This window comes from Notamacropus eugenii, chromosome X (assembly GCF_028372415.1).
Source record: "Notamacropus eugenii isolate mMacEug1 chromosome X, mMacEug1.pri_v2, whole genome shotgun sequence".
Taxonomy (NCBI): Eukaryota; Metazoa; Chordata; class Mammalia; order Diprotodontia; family Macropodidae; genus Notamacropus; species Notamacropus eugenii.
Window position 1 is genome coordinate 80,262,268 of NC_092879.1, and position 17,422 is coordinate 80,279,689.

At 37.8% G+C, this 17,422-nt stretch overlaps 1 protein-coding gene across 2 annotated transcripts in view; it reads right to left on the reverse strand.

Annotated features, from left to right (window-relative positions):
* Positions 1 to 17,422, reverse strand: part of CHM (CHM Rab escort protein) — a 211,662-nt gene that overhangs the window by 14,345 nt on the left and 179,895 nt on the right. For both annotated transcript variants that reach the window (XM_072626063.1, XM_072626062.1), the window contains 2 exons: positions 10,746 to 10,847; positions 4,140 to 4,300 (listed from right to left, as the gene is read on the reverse strand). In XM_072626063.1, coding sequence (XP_072482164.1) covers positions 4,140 to 4,300; positions 10,746 to 10,847 — 263 coding nt within the window. The remainder of the gene's footprint in view (positions 1 to 4,139; positions 4,301 to 10,745; positions 10,848 to 17,422) is intronic.

A 17,422-nucleotide genomic window follows, 5' to 3' on the forward strand; every position in this document is an offset into this window, starting at 1 on the left:
AGAAACAACTAAGAGAATAATATACTCAATGAGTATAATAATGTAAATGAAAACAGCACTATGAGACAGCCAATCTCAGAGAAAATGGGATGGATGACCAATCTCAGTGATGGAGAGGAGACCATGAAAAATACTCCCCTCCTTTTGGTAGAGAGGTGAAGGAACTGCAGTTGCACAATGTCAAATACAGCTACTATGTCAACTATGGTAATGAGGAGAATATCACAAAAAAACTGGTGTAGAAAGGACAAGAAGTGGATGTGGAATGAGAGTGATCGGTCACCCAGAAGAAGACTGAGGAAGGATTCCTGAAGTAGAGGAAGGACAGGGTATCCAGAAATGAAATGCTACAGAAAGGTCAATGATGATGAAGTCAGAGCAATGGCCACTAGACTTGGCAATCAAGAAGTCAATGGTGAGAACGGATAAGTGGACAAAGGACAAAAACAAAAATCTCTTAAAAGATGAATTGCAAACTCTGAAAAGCTATATGAAATCTTGCTCTAAATCACTAATAAGAGAAATGGAAACCAAAATAACGGAAGTGTTACCTCATATCCAACAAATTGACCAAGATGATGGATGATGGAAATAGTCAATGTTGGAGGGTTAGGGAAAACAGACATATGAATTGGTAGGACTATAAAGTGGTCTAAGTATTCAGGAAAACAGTTTGGATTATACTAAGAAAGTGTTTAATATTTTCACAACAAATTATCTGGAGGTCCCACTGAAAGGCAGAAAGATTGTATATACATTGAAATATTTATAGTAACATTTTTTGTAGTAGCCAAGAACTGAGAATAGAGTAGGATGGCCAAAGAAATTGTAATACACACATATAATGGAACATCACTGTGCTGTAAGAAATAATGAATATTAGGAATTTAGAGAAACATGAGGTAATACAAAGTGAAATAAACAGAACCAGGAAAAAATATACACAATGCCTTCAACAATGTGAAAGGAAAGTTCAAAACTGAATAGTTGGTCGCAAAGAGGAGACACAAGGATGTACTTGCCTCCCTTCTCCAGCAGAGACTATGGGCATGTGCAACACCACATATAATGCTGAATTTAGGTGATGTGTTGGGTTAGCGTTGTTGAACTGTGTTCTCCCTATTTTTAGTCATTTCTTATTGGGGATGGCTCTCTGAGAGGGGGAGGGGTGATGTATGAGGAAACACAGGTGACAGCAAAAACAGAAGATATCAGTAAAATAAAGAAAAAAGATATTACTAACTTCAGAGGGAGCAATTCTAGTACAAAGGTAGGGATGAAAGCCAGATAGCAGGGGTTGACTTGAGGGGTGGATGGGTGGTAAGGAAGCAGCCAGTGAAAAAATTAGTCTTTCTAAAAGTCTGTCAGAGAGGTGGAAGAAATATATAAGAGAAAGTTTAAGGGAATAGTGGTATTAAGTGAAGGGTTTGAAGGCAGAGGCAAAGGAACCAGAAGAGAAACACTGAATACCAGGGAGAGGGAAGGATGAATGGAAAAAGTCCCAGAAAAGATGTGATCTAGAGCATAAGTGGAGTACAAGTAAGCCTTAGTAAAGAATGCAACCTTCTCTTCTGAGACTGTAGGGAAAGAGGAATGAATAGTTGAAGACAGAAAGGTTCTGAGAAATAAAGGAAGGGAGATGATGGAGCTCACAATGGATAAACTTAATCTCAATGAAATTAGGAGGAAAAGTGATTTCCTGAGAGAAATGGGAGCTCTGGGATCAGAAGCTGATGGCTGCAGAAGAGAGAAAAATGTTTAGAACAGCTGCTATGAGAGTGGGACAGAGAGTAAGAAATGAATTAAAGCATGACTATGCAGTGGTGAGGGCTCCTTTGAGATCATAGTCAACATGGTCTCTTGTGCTTGGCATATGGGTGGTAAGAGTAAATAAAATAGATAAGGGAGATGACTGAGGCTTGAGGATTAGTAAAGTGTGAAAGGGAAATGACAAGATAGTAAAGAAGTCAAGAGTGGAAGAAAGTGTCTTGTTGAAATGGCCTGATACAGCATCAAAACTGTGAAGGAAAGGCAGTGAAGTTAGAACAGGTGTGTTGGACTAAGTCCTAGGAGAAGAGGGGTGGATCTTGGAACCAAACAGTCTCACGTACATGAAATTCAGGAGTGAGGTGTATAAAGAAGGGAAGAACAGAAGATTGCAATCAGAGAGGGGTTAAGGTGTTTATGATGTTGGAGGTAGTACTAGTACTCATTTGGTTTTTTGTAGGTATTGTTTTGGAGGGGGGAAAGCAAGGCAATTAGGGTTAAGTGGCTTGCCCAAGGTCACATAGCTAGTAAGTGTTCAAATATCTGAGGCTGGATTTGAACTCAGGTCCTCCTGACTCCAGGGCTGGTATTCTATTCACTGTGCCACCTAGCTACCCTCGTTTTGTTTTTTGTCTTTTTTGTGTGTGTTTATTTTTGGTGACTGTGAGGTGTATAAAGTGAGAAATGACTGGAAATGTCATGGGGAGTTGTAAAGATGGAGTAACTCAGAGACCAGAGGTTTGAAAACACCAACTGTAAGTAGTACAGTCACCAGAAACCAAGGTAGGCACCAGGGTAGAGAGATACACCAGTGAAGTCAATATCACTAGAAAAATGGCCAAATGAAGCTCCCCTATGAGGTTTAGACCTTTTGGAAGGATGACCCCTCAATCCACAACCTTGGAACCGAACTACTCATTTGTTTAAAAGAAAAAAGAAATGTGCCCAACAAAAATTACATGGTATGGTTTCTCTTTCTCTCTTTGTCTCCCAATTAAATGTGCAGTAGCATTAATGGGAATCTTTTAGAATCTGTGGTAATTCTTTCTAAAAGTTTTTAGAACATTGTAAAAAGAGGTTTTCCAACAATACTACCATCCTAGTTCTAGCACTGTGGTGCCTGGGGCATTGGCTTCTGGGATACTAGCCTAAGTCAAAACATTCATGAAATCTTGTTCATTGTGGGGGGAAAAATAAAAAAAAAAACAACATGTTTTACAGATTATAATTGTGTCTGGACTAAAATGCATTAAGACATTTTAAAATTGTATTTTATATGCCTGGCTCATCACAATTTCTTGAGATACTTCAGACAATCAGTCAACAATATCTGAGTAATTCAAAAGTACCCTCTAGTAGCCTGGTGGGTTGCATGAGAAGTAAGGGTCCTTTAAGGCATTTGTCTACCTTCTTGTTGTTGTGTTGTCCTTCACTCTTGCAGAGGACTGCATCAGAGAAATGATGACATGGCTTGCACTTAATTTTGTTTTGAGTGAGGGAGGGCTGTGCAAGGTCACCAGCCTCACTTTCTCCTCCTGAGTCATCTGGGTCCAGTGATCAGATATTCATCAGGAAGACTGCAGATGGCACAGGATGCAGTGGAAGACCTTGGTCTTTTAAGGCTGGGCCTTTTCATGTACTCACTTAGGGGGAGGTAATGCCCACTGAGTGGACAGGCCTCTTTAAGAAGTGGTCAGGAAATGGTCCTTTTAATGAGCAAAAGAAAAAAAATAACTAAATCAAACTGGGAGGGAAACAGAAACTGTGACTATTGATAATCACTCTAAGTCAGCCATTAAGTGGAGTTTGGGCAGGGACCTATCGTTGTGGAACCTATGGGCTTCAGAGTGCACTGGGTTTAAGGTTTGGGGAACGAGAAGGAATGAAGAGAGGGAAGGTGGGAGGGAAGGAAGGAAGGAAAGGAGAAGGGAGGGAAAGGAGGAAGGAGGAAGGAAGGAAGAAAGGAAGGGAGGGAGGGAGGGAGGAAGGAAGGAAGGAAGGAAGGAAGGAAGGAAGGAAGGAAGGAAGGAAGGAAGGAAGGAAGGAAGGAAGGAAGGAAGAAAGGAAGGACATCTAGCCAGTAAACCCCAAAGGAAGAGGAGAGGGAGACAGAAGAGAGAGGATGAGCTGGATTACTCAGCTAGCTAGTCCCCACTCAGGCAGCTCAGTCTACTCACAGGTTGTGTTCTTTGTTTCCCTCACAAAGCTACCCTCAGGCATTCCTTCACCACCCTTAAAGAAGTTCAAGGCTTGATTTTGGCATTTAAGGTACTTCAAAAGCTTGACTATGCTCTTCTCAGAAAAACAGAGAGTTTTAAGACATAGGGCAAAAATGAAAACTCTGAGACAGACAGACATACTGATTGCCTTACCTGTTGGACAGCATTCTTATTTCCCAGAAAACAGTCTGGTCCAGAGCAGACATACACATTTGAAGGTAGGTCATTATAGGAGTCTCTGCTGATGCCTGAAGAATCTCTCATGTTGAAATAGAGGGCCCACAGAAGGTTTGGCTTTTCTAGTTCTTCATTTTCTAAAAGCAAGACAAAATGTCTCTGTATACACATGCTAAAGAAACAAAAGATCAACATATGTGATTTATCAGAGGACTACAGGATCAGAAGCCACACACTTTCAACCTCTTCGTTTTACATGTAGCAGCAAGGTGGTACAGAGGTTAAGAGTGCTGGGCCTTGAAGACCTGAGTTCAAATCTGGCCTCAGACACTTACTAGCTGTGTGACTCTGAGCAAGTTACTTAACTAAGGTCTTACTCAGTTTCCTCATCTGTAAAATGAGAGTAATAATAGTACCAACCTCCCAGGGCTGGAGTGAGGAACAAATGAGATAATATCTGTAAAGTGCTTAGCACAGTGCAGGCACTAGTAGGTGCTTAATAAATGCTTATTCCCTTTCCTCCTTCTTCTTCCCCTCCCCAGTTTACAGGTGAGAAAGCTGAGCCCCATAAAGGTTAATTGACTTACCCAAGATCACAGAGGCACTAAGTGGCAGAAAAAGTACGTTATTTTTTCTAAGCACCTACAAGTTACAATAGGAGCAGGTGAACAATTACCTTATTAGCATCTTGATTATGCTTAATTATAGATGGTCTAACAGTCAGTCAGTCAACAAGCCTTTACTACATATCTATTAAGTGTCAAGCACTGGGCTATGTGTTACAGGGACACAAGGAAAGTAAAAAAACAGTGTGGACTCTCAAGGGACTCATACTCTAATAAGAGATACAACGTGCAAACAACTCTGCACAAACAAGATACACATACACATGATAAATCAGAGAAAATCTCAGAGGGCAGGCATTGGGAAAGACTTGCAAAAGGTGGGATTTTAGCTGAGACTTGAAGGAAACCAGGAGACTGAGATGAGGAGGTAGAGAATTCCAGGTATAGGGAGGAAGAGCAAAGAGGCCAGAGTTACTAGACTGTAGAGTACTCAGTAGGGAGTAAAAAGACTGGGAAGGTAGAAAAGGGCCAAGTAACAAAGAGTTTTAAAAGTCAAACAATTCAATTACAAAGTGTTCCTTAAAGAAATAAAGAACTTAAATAAAAATGGTAATATTACCAAAGTTGATTTGTGCTTTATGTTTTTTTTTAATACTAACCAAAGTTAATTTATACTATTGAATTACCAAGGGGATACCTTACAGAACTTGATAAAATGATAACAAAATTCATCTGGAAAAACAAAAGGTGTAAAATATCAAAAGAAATGTTGAAAAGACCTAAGTAGGAAGAGAAAATAACACTTTCAGACCTCAAACTATATTGTAAAGCATCAGTCATCAAAATCATCCAGTACTGGTTAAAAAATAAAGAAGCAGATCAATGGAATAAAGCAGAGAAGGGAGAATTAGAAGCAATGGCAACTCAACAATCTAGGATGTAATAAAGCAGAAAACATTAACTAAGAAAAAAACTCCTTATTTGATAAAAATTGCTGGGAAAACTGGAAAGCAATTTGGCATACATTAGGCTTAGACCAACACCTTACACCAATCAATCAATAAATATTTATTAAGTGCCAACTATGTACCAGGCACTGTATTAAACACCATATTCTATTATACATTCTAAATGGATACACAACTTTAATATTAAAGATGATCCTGTTAAAAATTAGAAGAGAATCAGATCTATACCTCTCACAGCTATGGCTAAAAGATGTATTCTTGACCAAACAAGGAATAGAGGCAATTACAAAACATAAAATAGATAACTTTGATTACATGAAATTGAAAAGCTTCTGCACAGACAAAATGAACGCACCTAGGAAAAGAAGGGAAGTGATCAAATAGGAAAAAGTCTTTGTATCAAATTTTTCTGACAAGAGTTTTGCATCCAAGATATATAAACAATTTACCCACACACATACATTAATAAAAGCCATTTCTCCAACAGATATATGGTCAAAGGCTAAGAATAAATAGTTCTCAAAAGTATTCACAACCATATGAGAGAATGCTTCAAATCACTAGTAATAAGAGAAATGCAAATCAAAACAATGCTAAGGTCCTACATAACACCATGAAAACTGGTGAAAATGACAAAAAATGACAATAGTTAATTCTGAGGAACTGTGGAAAAATAGGCAACCTAAATGCATTGTTGGGAGAGTCCGATCATTTTGGAAAGTACTTTGGAGTTATGCCAATAAAATGACTAAAATGTCTGTACTTTTAAAAGCAGATTCCATTACTGAGTTTAAACCGCAAGGAAGAAACTGAGAAGAAAATCCCCTATATATGACAACATATTTCTAGCATGATGTGTTGTGATAGCAAAGAAATAGAAATAAGTAGATGCCTACCAACTGGGAAATGGCTTAACAAATTGTGGTACATGAATGTGATGGAATATTACTGTGCTGTAAGAAATGATGAAAGTGATGATTACAGAGAATTGTGCAAAGATCCCTAGGAACTGATGAAGATTAAAGTAAACAGAGTCAAGAAAATAATATACACAACTACAACAATGTACATGGAAAGAACACATCAAAAAATCAAAAATGAATGTAACAAAATTATTTCAAGAAATTTCCATGTGGGTAGTGGGGCGGAGGGGAGGGAGCTAGGTGGTGTAGTAGATAAAGCACCAACCCTGAAGTCAGAAGGACCTGAGTTCAAATCTCACCTGACACTTACTAGCTGTGTGACCCTGAGCAAGTCACCTAACCCCAAGTGTCTCAAAAAAAAATTAAAAATAAAGAAATTGTCATAGTCATTCCAACCTTCTGCAACTACACCCCTGATCAGTCAGCAACCATCAACATAGAGGCAAGACACTCTATCAGCAAAAAAAGATTACGATTTGTTGGAAGTGCAGATGATGGTTAGCACTTTTTTTAGCAATAAAATATTTTTTAGTTACGGTACGTACATTGCTTTTTCAGACATAATACGATTGCACACTTAATAGACTATAGCATAGTGCAAACATACCATTAAATGCACTGGGAAACCAAAAAATTCATGTGACTTGTTTTATTGTGACATTCACTTTATTGTGGTGATATGGAACTGAATCCTCAATATCTCCAAGGTACTGCCCGTATTACAATTCACAGGGAGTTGCTAATCTACTCACAGTATATATAGACACACACATATCATCATCTGCTAACTTTCAATTAATCATAAAATTCATTTATTCTTAATAGCTCATTCCCTAACAATTCTAGAGAGATGAGAGTGGAAATTTTTAACAATAATATCAAGTTAAGTGGCATAGTCTGTCTCTCTACTTAAACTAACTTATTATTTACTTGTTGCCCACACAGAAAACAAGACTAGAAAAGCTACTTCCAAACAAACCAGGAAGTTATCTTCCTGGTGTTTAAAAATAAAAAGCACAAATAAACAAAAAATCCTGCAAAGCTATGGAATTAATCTGTGTTCAAGTTAACTACTATCTAGTCAAAGCTAGAGTTTTCTCAAGGGTCTTTACCATTCCTTCTTTTCATTGTTAAACTCCTTTTCATCAACATGAAATACAATGATGTAAATATCTGTTACCAAGCAATGATGCTTTTTAGCTAGGAAGTTGGTAAAACAAATGAAGCTGACACCAAATGTCAGAGGCAGAGAGGGAACAGAAGATGTTGTCACAGTAAAAGTAAACCTGTCAAGCACTAAGACATAATACTAAAGAAAAAAAAAAGGCTTTGAATTTTGGTGTGGACCTTGATTTCCTGGGTAAAATAGGTCACTGACCCTACCAAGTAGAACCAAAATGGTTCTTCACTATTGAAATCTATACCAATGCTCTAAGAAGGTGGCCTAGAAGAGTTAACACCATTTTCTCGTGGGCAACAACTGGTTCTTTAAGCTTAGACTACATAATCTTTCTTTGGTTCAGAAGGTAAAGCTAAACTTAATTCCTTGATGTCTCACAGGAACCTAGTTTTGTGGTTTGGGCCATCAGGAATTTTGCTACCTAAATTTACCAATAGTGAGCAATTGATCACTTTTTGACAATTTCAATCTATCATGGTACCTGACAGGTCTAGCATAGATCAAGGTCAATACTTCATAAAATTGAAGTTCCCTTTTCAATAATTGAAATTTTAAGAAGGGAGTAAACAGGGAAGGGAATAAGCATATATATAGTGCCCACTCGGTTGAGACAACTAAGGAAAACAGAGGAAAAGTGACTTACCTGTGGTCACATGGCTAAGTAAATATCTGAGGCTGGACATGAAATCAGGCATATCACTCTATCCACTGTGCCACCTAACTGCCTGTGGATGTGTGAGAGATAGTGTGACCCATGAATGAATGGGAGAGATATTATAGAAGTAGAATTAACAAGATTTGGCAACTGGATGGAGCTGAAAGGAGGAAATTCTGAAGCTACGAACCTGAATAACAAAAGAGAATGGTGAAACCCTGAACAAATATAGGGAACTTCTGAAGATGGCCATGTTGGGGGGTGGGATATAGGGTGCGTGGAATCAGGAGGGAGAATGAGTCCCATTTTGGACACTTTGAATTTGAAATGCCTACAGGACATCTAAGAGGAGATATTCAGGAGGTAGCCAGTGATGCAGGAGTAGCATCCAGGAGAAATGAAAGGGCGAGATATATAAAATGGGAGCCACCTGCATACAGAGAACATCTTACATCAAATCAACCAGGTTAGATAGCAAGGGTGTGACCTTACAGGTATTTTTATGGCAAGTGGTCAAGTAATTATATCTTAAGAGAAGGTTATTGTTTTCACAAAAAATACATGATCTGACAATGTGACAATGCTGACCTAACATAGGCACTTCTAAAATCCTGCAGCTTGAATCAATAAGTAAACATGAGGTAGAAAAAAAAAATCTATTTCTTTAGCTTATTTTGAAATAATAATTCCAGAGTTTTAGCAAAAAAAATCTAGCAAATAATTTTTAAAATACAGATTAAATTCATCAATCTGTGAAAACAGAGTTCTCTCTGCAGAGAGCAATGCATTTTAATGCATTAAAAGTTCTGCCTTAGAAAGTTCCTTCTTCCTCATTTAGGCAGGAAAATGAATCGAGGCCTCCTCTCCAGGTGACTTTGCCTCTTTGACCTGCCATGGCCCAGTGCTCGCTTTATCTGGTGATTCATTTTCAAGAACTCCAACAGTATTTGTTCTGACATTTTAATTAAAATACGACCACTACCTCATCCTGATGATAAAAAGGCCCGTGTGTCAGTGAAAACTAGCTTTTCAGTGCCTCGGTGCACCTGAGGACCCTTCTGATCTCAGAGTTCTTACTAAAGAATTTCAGTCGGGCTCTAAACAATACATCATTTCAAAATGGGATCACTTTAAACATTAAGATGAATGCTTTTTTAAAAATGGCCAGAAGATGTTAAGTAATCAATGTGCATTTGCTCCCCAAGCTGATTTTTACAAATAACTACAAAATGTATTTTTTTTAAATAAAAGGATCCCTGAGTAGTAGCTTCAGGGGAAGTGTGCTTGTTAGCTGTGGATATAGTGGCTATAGTAGCGAGCCTCACTGGAATGAGCATGCAGGAAAAAGAATGAGCAAAGCCTCAAGTATCATGGACAAAATGTGGAGTTTATTGTAAGCAAATTATGGATTTGATTAAAGCCCAAGGCCAAAAACATAACTCTGTATTTAAATTAGAATAATATTTTAGTAAAATTTATGGTAAATTCATAATAAATAGTTATAACAGCAATCACAAACATTTATGAAGCCTATATATGGAGAAAATCTTGATATTTAGGAAAAACCAAGTTAAATAAAAATGCACAGTGAAATATACTTTCAGATTGGAGAACTTTACTCAGGCAGTACAAAATGAAGTTAGTAGAATTAGCGTTAGCATTTGAGAATGAAGCAATTTATATTCTCTTATGTAAATCTACAAGCCCATCTCTGTTCCTCTGAATTAAGACCCAATGCAAGTGGTAGGAGGGTAAAAAGGGATCACAATCAGAGAGAGGGAGACACAAGCCATGTGGCCAGACATTATCAACTAAAGGAAATAAAGAACTGGAAATCAATCTGAGGAAACAAGAATCAAATGTGTACCCCTAGAAGAGAAACTGCCACCCATTCGATGGAAATACGGATTCAAAGGGTCTCTGAACATAAAAAATAAACACTCAATTTGCTTGAGTTGCCCTCTTGTGGCCAAACGTTGATAATGCAAAGATGATTTTTTTTCCCTGTATGAGTTTTCAATAGGACTGTTAAATTAAAAAAAAAAAAAGTCCAAGTGATGTACACTGTGAAGGCCTCGCAGGATTAGAAAGGACAGCTGTACATTTCATCTGTTGCACTAACAACCAGTATTTTTTTTTACATTCATTCAATGGATAAGAGCCCCATCTCAACCATTCTAATACAGTGCTTGCGAAATGTGGCACACTGCATTTCAGGAGACAACTAAAAGGAAAATTCAGATATAAAGTTAAACTATCTTTCTAGCAAGAACGGCCAGAATATTCTTACCCAATTCTGCCTCGGCACACGGGGTGAACAATTTCTGCACAACTGGCTCTAAATCTTCTCTTGCTGTTGCTTTTGAGGAGGGGCAAGTCAAATGGACGAGATCTGTTCAAATGCAGGAGGAAAGGGAATCGAAAGAAACAATGCAGTTAGCATACTATCTAAAAAGTGCAGCATTCAGGTTTTCTCTGAAACAGGGATACAAGCACTTAAATATTTCAAGCCTGGGTTTAGTAATGGATTCCTTATATTCAGTGAAAAAGCTTTTTTCCAAAGCAGATTTCTGAGTTCAATATTACAATAAAGCATTACCATTTCAGACCCCATTAATTTAGAATTTGCCAGATTTATTATATTATATACTATTTGTGAAAAACTGATTTTAATTATTTAGAACAAATTTTTCAAGCATTTTAGAAAAGCCCAAGTACACATGAACCACCAATATGCTAATAACAAATTATGGATTTATTAAATTATATTCACAATGACTTCTATTTAGTAATATAATTTTGTTGGCTTAGTTTGAATAACTTGATGGACTTGACAAACATGTATGAGTTAAAAATAGTCTGTAATGCAAACTATTCACTAGATAAAACTCTTCTCTTCAATGATTTCAAATGAATGAGGTTTTACTCAAATTGGATTTTATGAAATCTGAAGCCTTGACTTTGAAGCTTGGGTTTTTCAGGCTAAAAAACATTACATATTTAAAGATATTTTTTAGCAAAGTACAATATTGTACAAGAAAGAGAAAGGGTCTAAGATTCAATTCAACAAGTTCGTTAAGTGTCTATTATGGTGAAGAGATGTTAGAGATACAAACAAAAAAGAAACATGCTGAAAAATATCAGAGTGAGGAGATACCTAGATGTAGGAAAGGGTTCGAGGTAACAGTTAAGATGGTGACAGAAAGGAAATCCTAAAGTCTAGTAGCATGTCAATACCAATTCCAACAGCATTACCTTTGAGGATAGCCTATTTTTGTGGCACCCTCGGCCACCTTATCCCCATTCTTGTCCAAAGTTATTTCAATCTACCGCGGAGAATTCCCCCCACTGCCCAAATGAATTTCCAATTTTGCAGTGGAGATCAATGTGAGAAAGCATGTAGGGTTATAAGAATTCACTTCACAAATAATTTAGCTAGAAAGTATTTTTAATGGCAGAGATACTCAATATTTATGCTCATTACACTTTGCTTTCCTAGCTCTTTATCTTTGTGCCCATTTATCCCAAAAGTCTCAAATCCAAAGTCTCTGTGAAGACCTGTGTTACTTAAACATGATTTGTCATGCTTATGAAAATATTGCTGCAGTTCCTAGCCCAAATTTTAGAACATGCTAGGAAAATTATTATTCTCAAAGGTCACCTCAACAATCTCACATTCAATTTAATTTCATTTCACTGAAATAAAAATATGCTTGACAACTTTTTTCAGGGGGAGAAATGGAACAAAGGTCAAGATCAAAGAGGGTCTTACAAGTCTAAAGAATGAAATAATTGTTGACATTATAATTTCACTGCACCAGTTTATCTCTTCATTTTGTATAAGTATTCAACCATTTGGTAACATGTCCCCTCCATCTTAAAAAAAAAAAGTCCACATTTCTTCATAGAGTACATTTTTTTCTGGTGGTAATAGAAGGGTGGAATCCAACCAAAAAATACGTAGGGGATATTTTAAGATCAATCAACAAGCATTTAGTAAGATTCCATGTGCCGGGCACAGTCCTAGGCACTGGAGATGTAATGGCAAAACCCCAAATGTCCCTGCCTCTGAGAAGCTTTGTTTCCATTAGGGAGAAACAACACACCCACATATAAACACATACAAAATCATCACAAAGTAAATAGAAGGGATTTTTGGGGGGGGAGGGGAGGGCAGAGGATGAAGGGCTGGGGATCAAGAAGTGCCTCCCATAGAAGAATAACACTTTAGCTGCCCTCTGAAGGAAACTAAGACTTAGAAGAAATAGAAGTGATGAGCCAAGGCAAAGGCGGAGAGACCAGAAAGGAAATGGCATGTGTAAGAAACAGCAAATAGGCCAGTGGGACAGGACTAGAGAGGGCAGCAAGGGCAATATGGATAATAAGAGGAGTCTTCTGCCTGCACTCTCAATTTTCCAGTTCCTTCCTAAGCAATTAAATCTGACTACATTATTAAAAATCTAACCATTCATGGGAAATTCAGAGGATTAACGTGAATTCACATGAGTATTTTAATAACTTGAAGAAAATGTACTTTTAAAAAATCTCTTATGTTATCTTGTTATCTCTTATATTAGCTCTGCTAAACAGGAACACTCTCCCCTCCTCTTTCTTTCTCACCTCCCTATCTCTTTTTTCTCCCTCATATTTCTTTTTCTCTCCTCTATTTTTATCTCTCCCTCTCTGTTTCTCTCTCCTCCATATCTCTTTCTTTCTCCTCTATTTCTATCTCCCTCTCCCTTCTCTCTTCTCCATATCTTTTTCTGTCCTCTAGTTCTATCTCTACCTCTCTCTCTGTCTCTCCTCCATATCTTTTTCTCTCTTTCCTCACTCTCTTTTTCTCTCCTCTCCTTCTTTCTCAGTCTATCTGTCTCTCCCTTTCCTCTCCTCCATACATATTCTATAAACATACACATAATTTACATAATTCCACATGTCCTGTATACCCACAGAAATACAGAGCAGTCTCATCCTCCATGTGAAGCTGGATATATGGACTCATTTTCTCCTTATTTTAAACCTGTGACAATCTCCTTTCTTGTTGCCTAAGTTGCCTCCTTGTCTCCTTCTTCTCATCTTTTTCTCTAGTTCTCTGTGAATGACAGCTGGCCTGAAGCTGCATTCTTCTTTCATTCCCAATATTTCTCCAACGGTTGCTTAGGCTCCTTCCCTGCTAAGAGGCCGGCTGCCGCGGCCAGCTTTGTGCTTCTGCCCGTACCACAGCAGGTGCTCCTTGGCCATGGATAAAACCATGGCTTAGCCAAAGATTTCCATAATGCCTGGCAATAATCTCCTGTATCTCATTGAACACGTTAGCATCAACACTCAATTACTCAAGCTGCATCTCCAGGGGCTGGAAAATACACACTAACAGAAAATCCTTGAAATAATTTCTATTTGCTGTGATAATATAGTCATAGTCATATTCAGACACACAGATATCACCGGGAAAAGATTTCTGGGCCACCACAGAAAATCTGCAAAGTAAATAACCTACTTATTTAAACTCAGGCTCCCTTCAGGTTCTAATATGCTATTTTACAATAGCATGATTGTCTCCATACCTCTTCAAAAATAATTTCTTCCTGTAAATTCATTTCAAATCCAGTAAGGACTTATCCAAGGCTGAAAAAAACATGCTTCAGAGGCTATGCCTTCCCACTCACTCAAACATCCCCTTCTCTTTCGCCCAGGCTTTTGTTCTTCTCCATTGTACCTAACATTTACTTTGCTCAATAAAGGCTCAACAACAACCAATGGGCTGGGGCAAAGTACACTTTTCCCTAATGATGACATTTCATTAGTATCAATAATGACAATTACTACCATGTGAATCCGGTAGAATCAGTAACTATGGAAACCTTTCTCCCTGGCCTCACATGAGAGTATAAAAGGCTTGAGGGTCCATTAAAAAACCCAAGCTCTTTTGTACATGTTGCTCCTTCTACCTCATCTAGTAACTTTTGTTCAAAGGTTTAATGGATTCGAAAATTACAAAATGAGTTTCCTGTTAGTGGTCTTTTGTCTCCAGTAGTGCTAGTGTATCTACCCATGGTGGATATGTATAGGCAACAGAGAAACGCTGAAAGGGAAAAGCCTTAATTCACAGGGTGCACAAGTGATACTTGAAGCCACATAAGGACTAGGGAGCCAACAACATTCAGACAAGTGAATGAACGACTCTGAAGTGACAGTGATGAAAACATCAAAAATCTTCAAGGTAGAAGCTATTCAACATGAAACTGAGGGCAAAAGCAGTGCGTTAACTCTAACAACAGATTTGGAACACTGTTGGCCCGTGTCACTAAGTTATTTTCCTATTCAAAGTCTCAATACAGTCTGAGTGTTTCTGCTTAAAATAAAGAGTTAACAAATAAATGGATTATTTAAAACTACTTTCAGAGGCACCGAAAATTTCCTTAAATATAAGTTTTTCGATGATGAAATATCTCAAACAGACAATTTCAATAAAATTGGAAATAGAAACAGAAACTTCCGCAAATACTCTGAATTCTGCAAAAATCAGGGAATCTCTTTTTCAAGCTTGCTACTGAAACAACATAGATATAAACAGACCAGCCTTTCTCAAAAAGAGCGAAAATACCGGTTTAACGTGCTAGACAAATGGATTCTGCTTTCTAACTCAGGGTAATGTTACTCAGTAAAACAGAACATGCTTACCAAAGAATGGATATGCCTAGCAATTTCTTTATGAATTACTGACTGCACAGCACAAGTTTAGATATGTGCAAGAGCTATATCCTTGCTAGTGCTAAGAGACAAAGAACAGCATTTGAAGCAGGTACACTAACATTCAAGCACACAGTGGGCACTGCTGGCTTCTTTGGAGAAAACAATGGAACATTCAAGTCAGCTTGTAGATTCCCTAAAGAATTTAGAAAGCAATACAAAAAGTCAACTTAAGAACATAAACTCGAGTATTTACTTTAGAAAATCAATTCTCTGCTTTATAACAGTATTAAGAATAAAGGAATTCGTTTAGAAAATCAGGCAAAGGTCAACAAAATCCAAAAAGGCTGAAAAGCCAATTGCCGTAATTCCCTAATTGTATATTTATGAAGTATGCACAGCATTTTCTTAGGTCAGACAATAAGAGAATTTCCAAGATCTGATTTTATCATTCAATTCAAAACACACTGATTTTGAGAGTTGTAAGTGCTCCTGCTGCCAACTACAATCCCAGACCTGGAGGAAACAGAACCTTTGATAATATGAAATCTAAAGAGGGCCAAATATAAACTTTAAGATTTGTATTTAAAAAAAAACTTCCAAAGTATAGGTGAGGCATGTCTAGACAGCTGTTTCTCTAAAAAAAGAACCAGGAATTTAAGAAGACTGCAAGCTCTAATTGACAGTGTAATATGGCAGTCCCAAAAAACGATGTGAACTTAAGAAAGAAAAGGTCTAAAATCTAAAATCTCAAAGGAAGGAAATAATGGAAAAAACAGGAAGATTTGCCAGATCTCAAACTCCAGTGTAAAGCAGTAATCATGAAAGAGTCAGGGAAACAGACCAGAGAAGTAAGAACAACAGGAAAGTCAGGCCATGCACTGAGGATACAGAAAGGCAAAAATAGTCCCTGCCCTCAAGGGGCTCACAGTCTAAAGGTATAAACAACATGAAAATAACTAGGTAGACACTCAAAGATCTACCGTGTAAGTAAGAGGTTATTTCAGAAGGGAAGGCTTTTGCAGCTAGGAAGACAGGGAAAGCCCTCGTGCAGAAGATAAGCTTTGGAGGAAGGCAGGGAGATTCCGAGGCAGAGGTGAAGAAGGAGAGATGGCAGTTGGGCAAGGAGGGCAGCCTGTGCAAAGGCATGGAGCACTGTGTGAAGGGGACAGCAAAGAGGCCAGAGTTTAAGGGTAGGGGGAGAAAGTGTAAGCAGAATGGAAAGGGGGAAATGAGCCAGGTGGTGAGGAGCTTGAAAGCCTAGGGATCAAGAAAAATATTTTTTAAAAGTAAATAGTGTGAACAATTAGAGAGGATTACACAAAGATGTAGTATTTACATTCTAATGGAGGAGAAAAAAACAATTGTCCCCTCCAAACTCTAATGTCATCAAAGGTCACAGAGGGACTTAAATAAGACAAAGGGTCTGGGAGCCGGTTTTGTTAAGTTTTGACAGTCTTAAGAGAAGAAAAGGAAGAGTAAAAGGAATAAAATAGGGAGAAAAGGGGGAGGAAAGAAAGGAATTTAGTATTTCACATAATTGGAGGGTGCAAAGATAAAACTACAAAGAAGGAGTGAGGTCAGTGGGCATCCCTTGAAACTCACTTTCATCTGAACTAGTCAAAAAAGGCCAGAGCATATATACACACGCAGAAAGAGTGGAGCAGAGAAACGCATTCAACTGAACAAGAAAACAAGAGGGAAGTGGCAGTGGGGAGAAGGGTGAAGAAAAGAGAGTAGACTCGGAAAGATGGAGCATAAGCAAAAGAAACTGGAGCCTTAGAGGGCGACCCATGAAGACGGTTTAAAAAGAAAGTAAGAGTAATAATATGTGATCGTGTCTGGGCAAAAAGAAGAGAAGTGGGGCAGGGCACTGGAAAGAGATGCTATCAAGCACAGATCAGCAGTGCTGTGTGTGCATGTCTTCTGACTTACCACTCTCTCTTTTTTTGTAAAGAGAGTGAGCAGGGGACAAAGAGAAGAAAAAGTATAAGAGAAAAGGATGAAGGGAAATACACAATTAATGATCATAACTGTTTACATGAATAAGATGAACTCATTCATCAAGGAGGAGAACAGAATGCATAAGAAAACAGAATCAAACAAGAAGTTATTTGTATAAAAACACACTTGAAACATAAAGATTCAAGAAGAGTTATAAAAAAGGGGCTGAAGCAAAATCAGTTAGGTTTCTGCTGAATTTTCAAAAGCACAGATAGCAATCATCATCTCAGATAAAAAGGAAAAAATCAAAAATGGATGGTGAAAAGAGAAAGT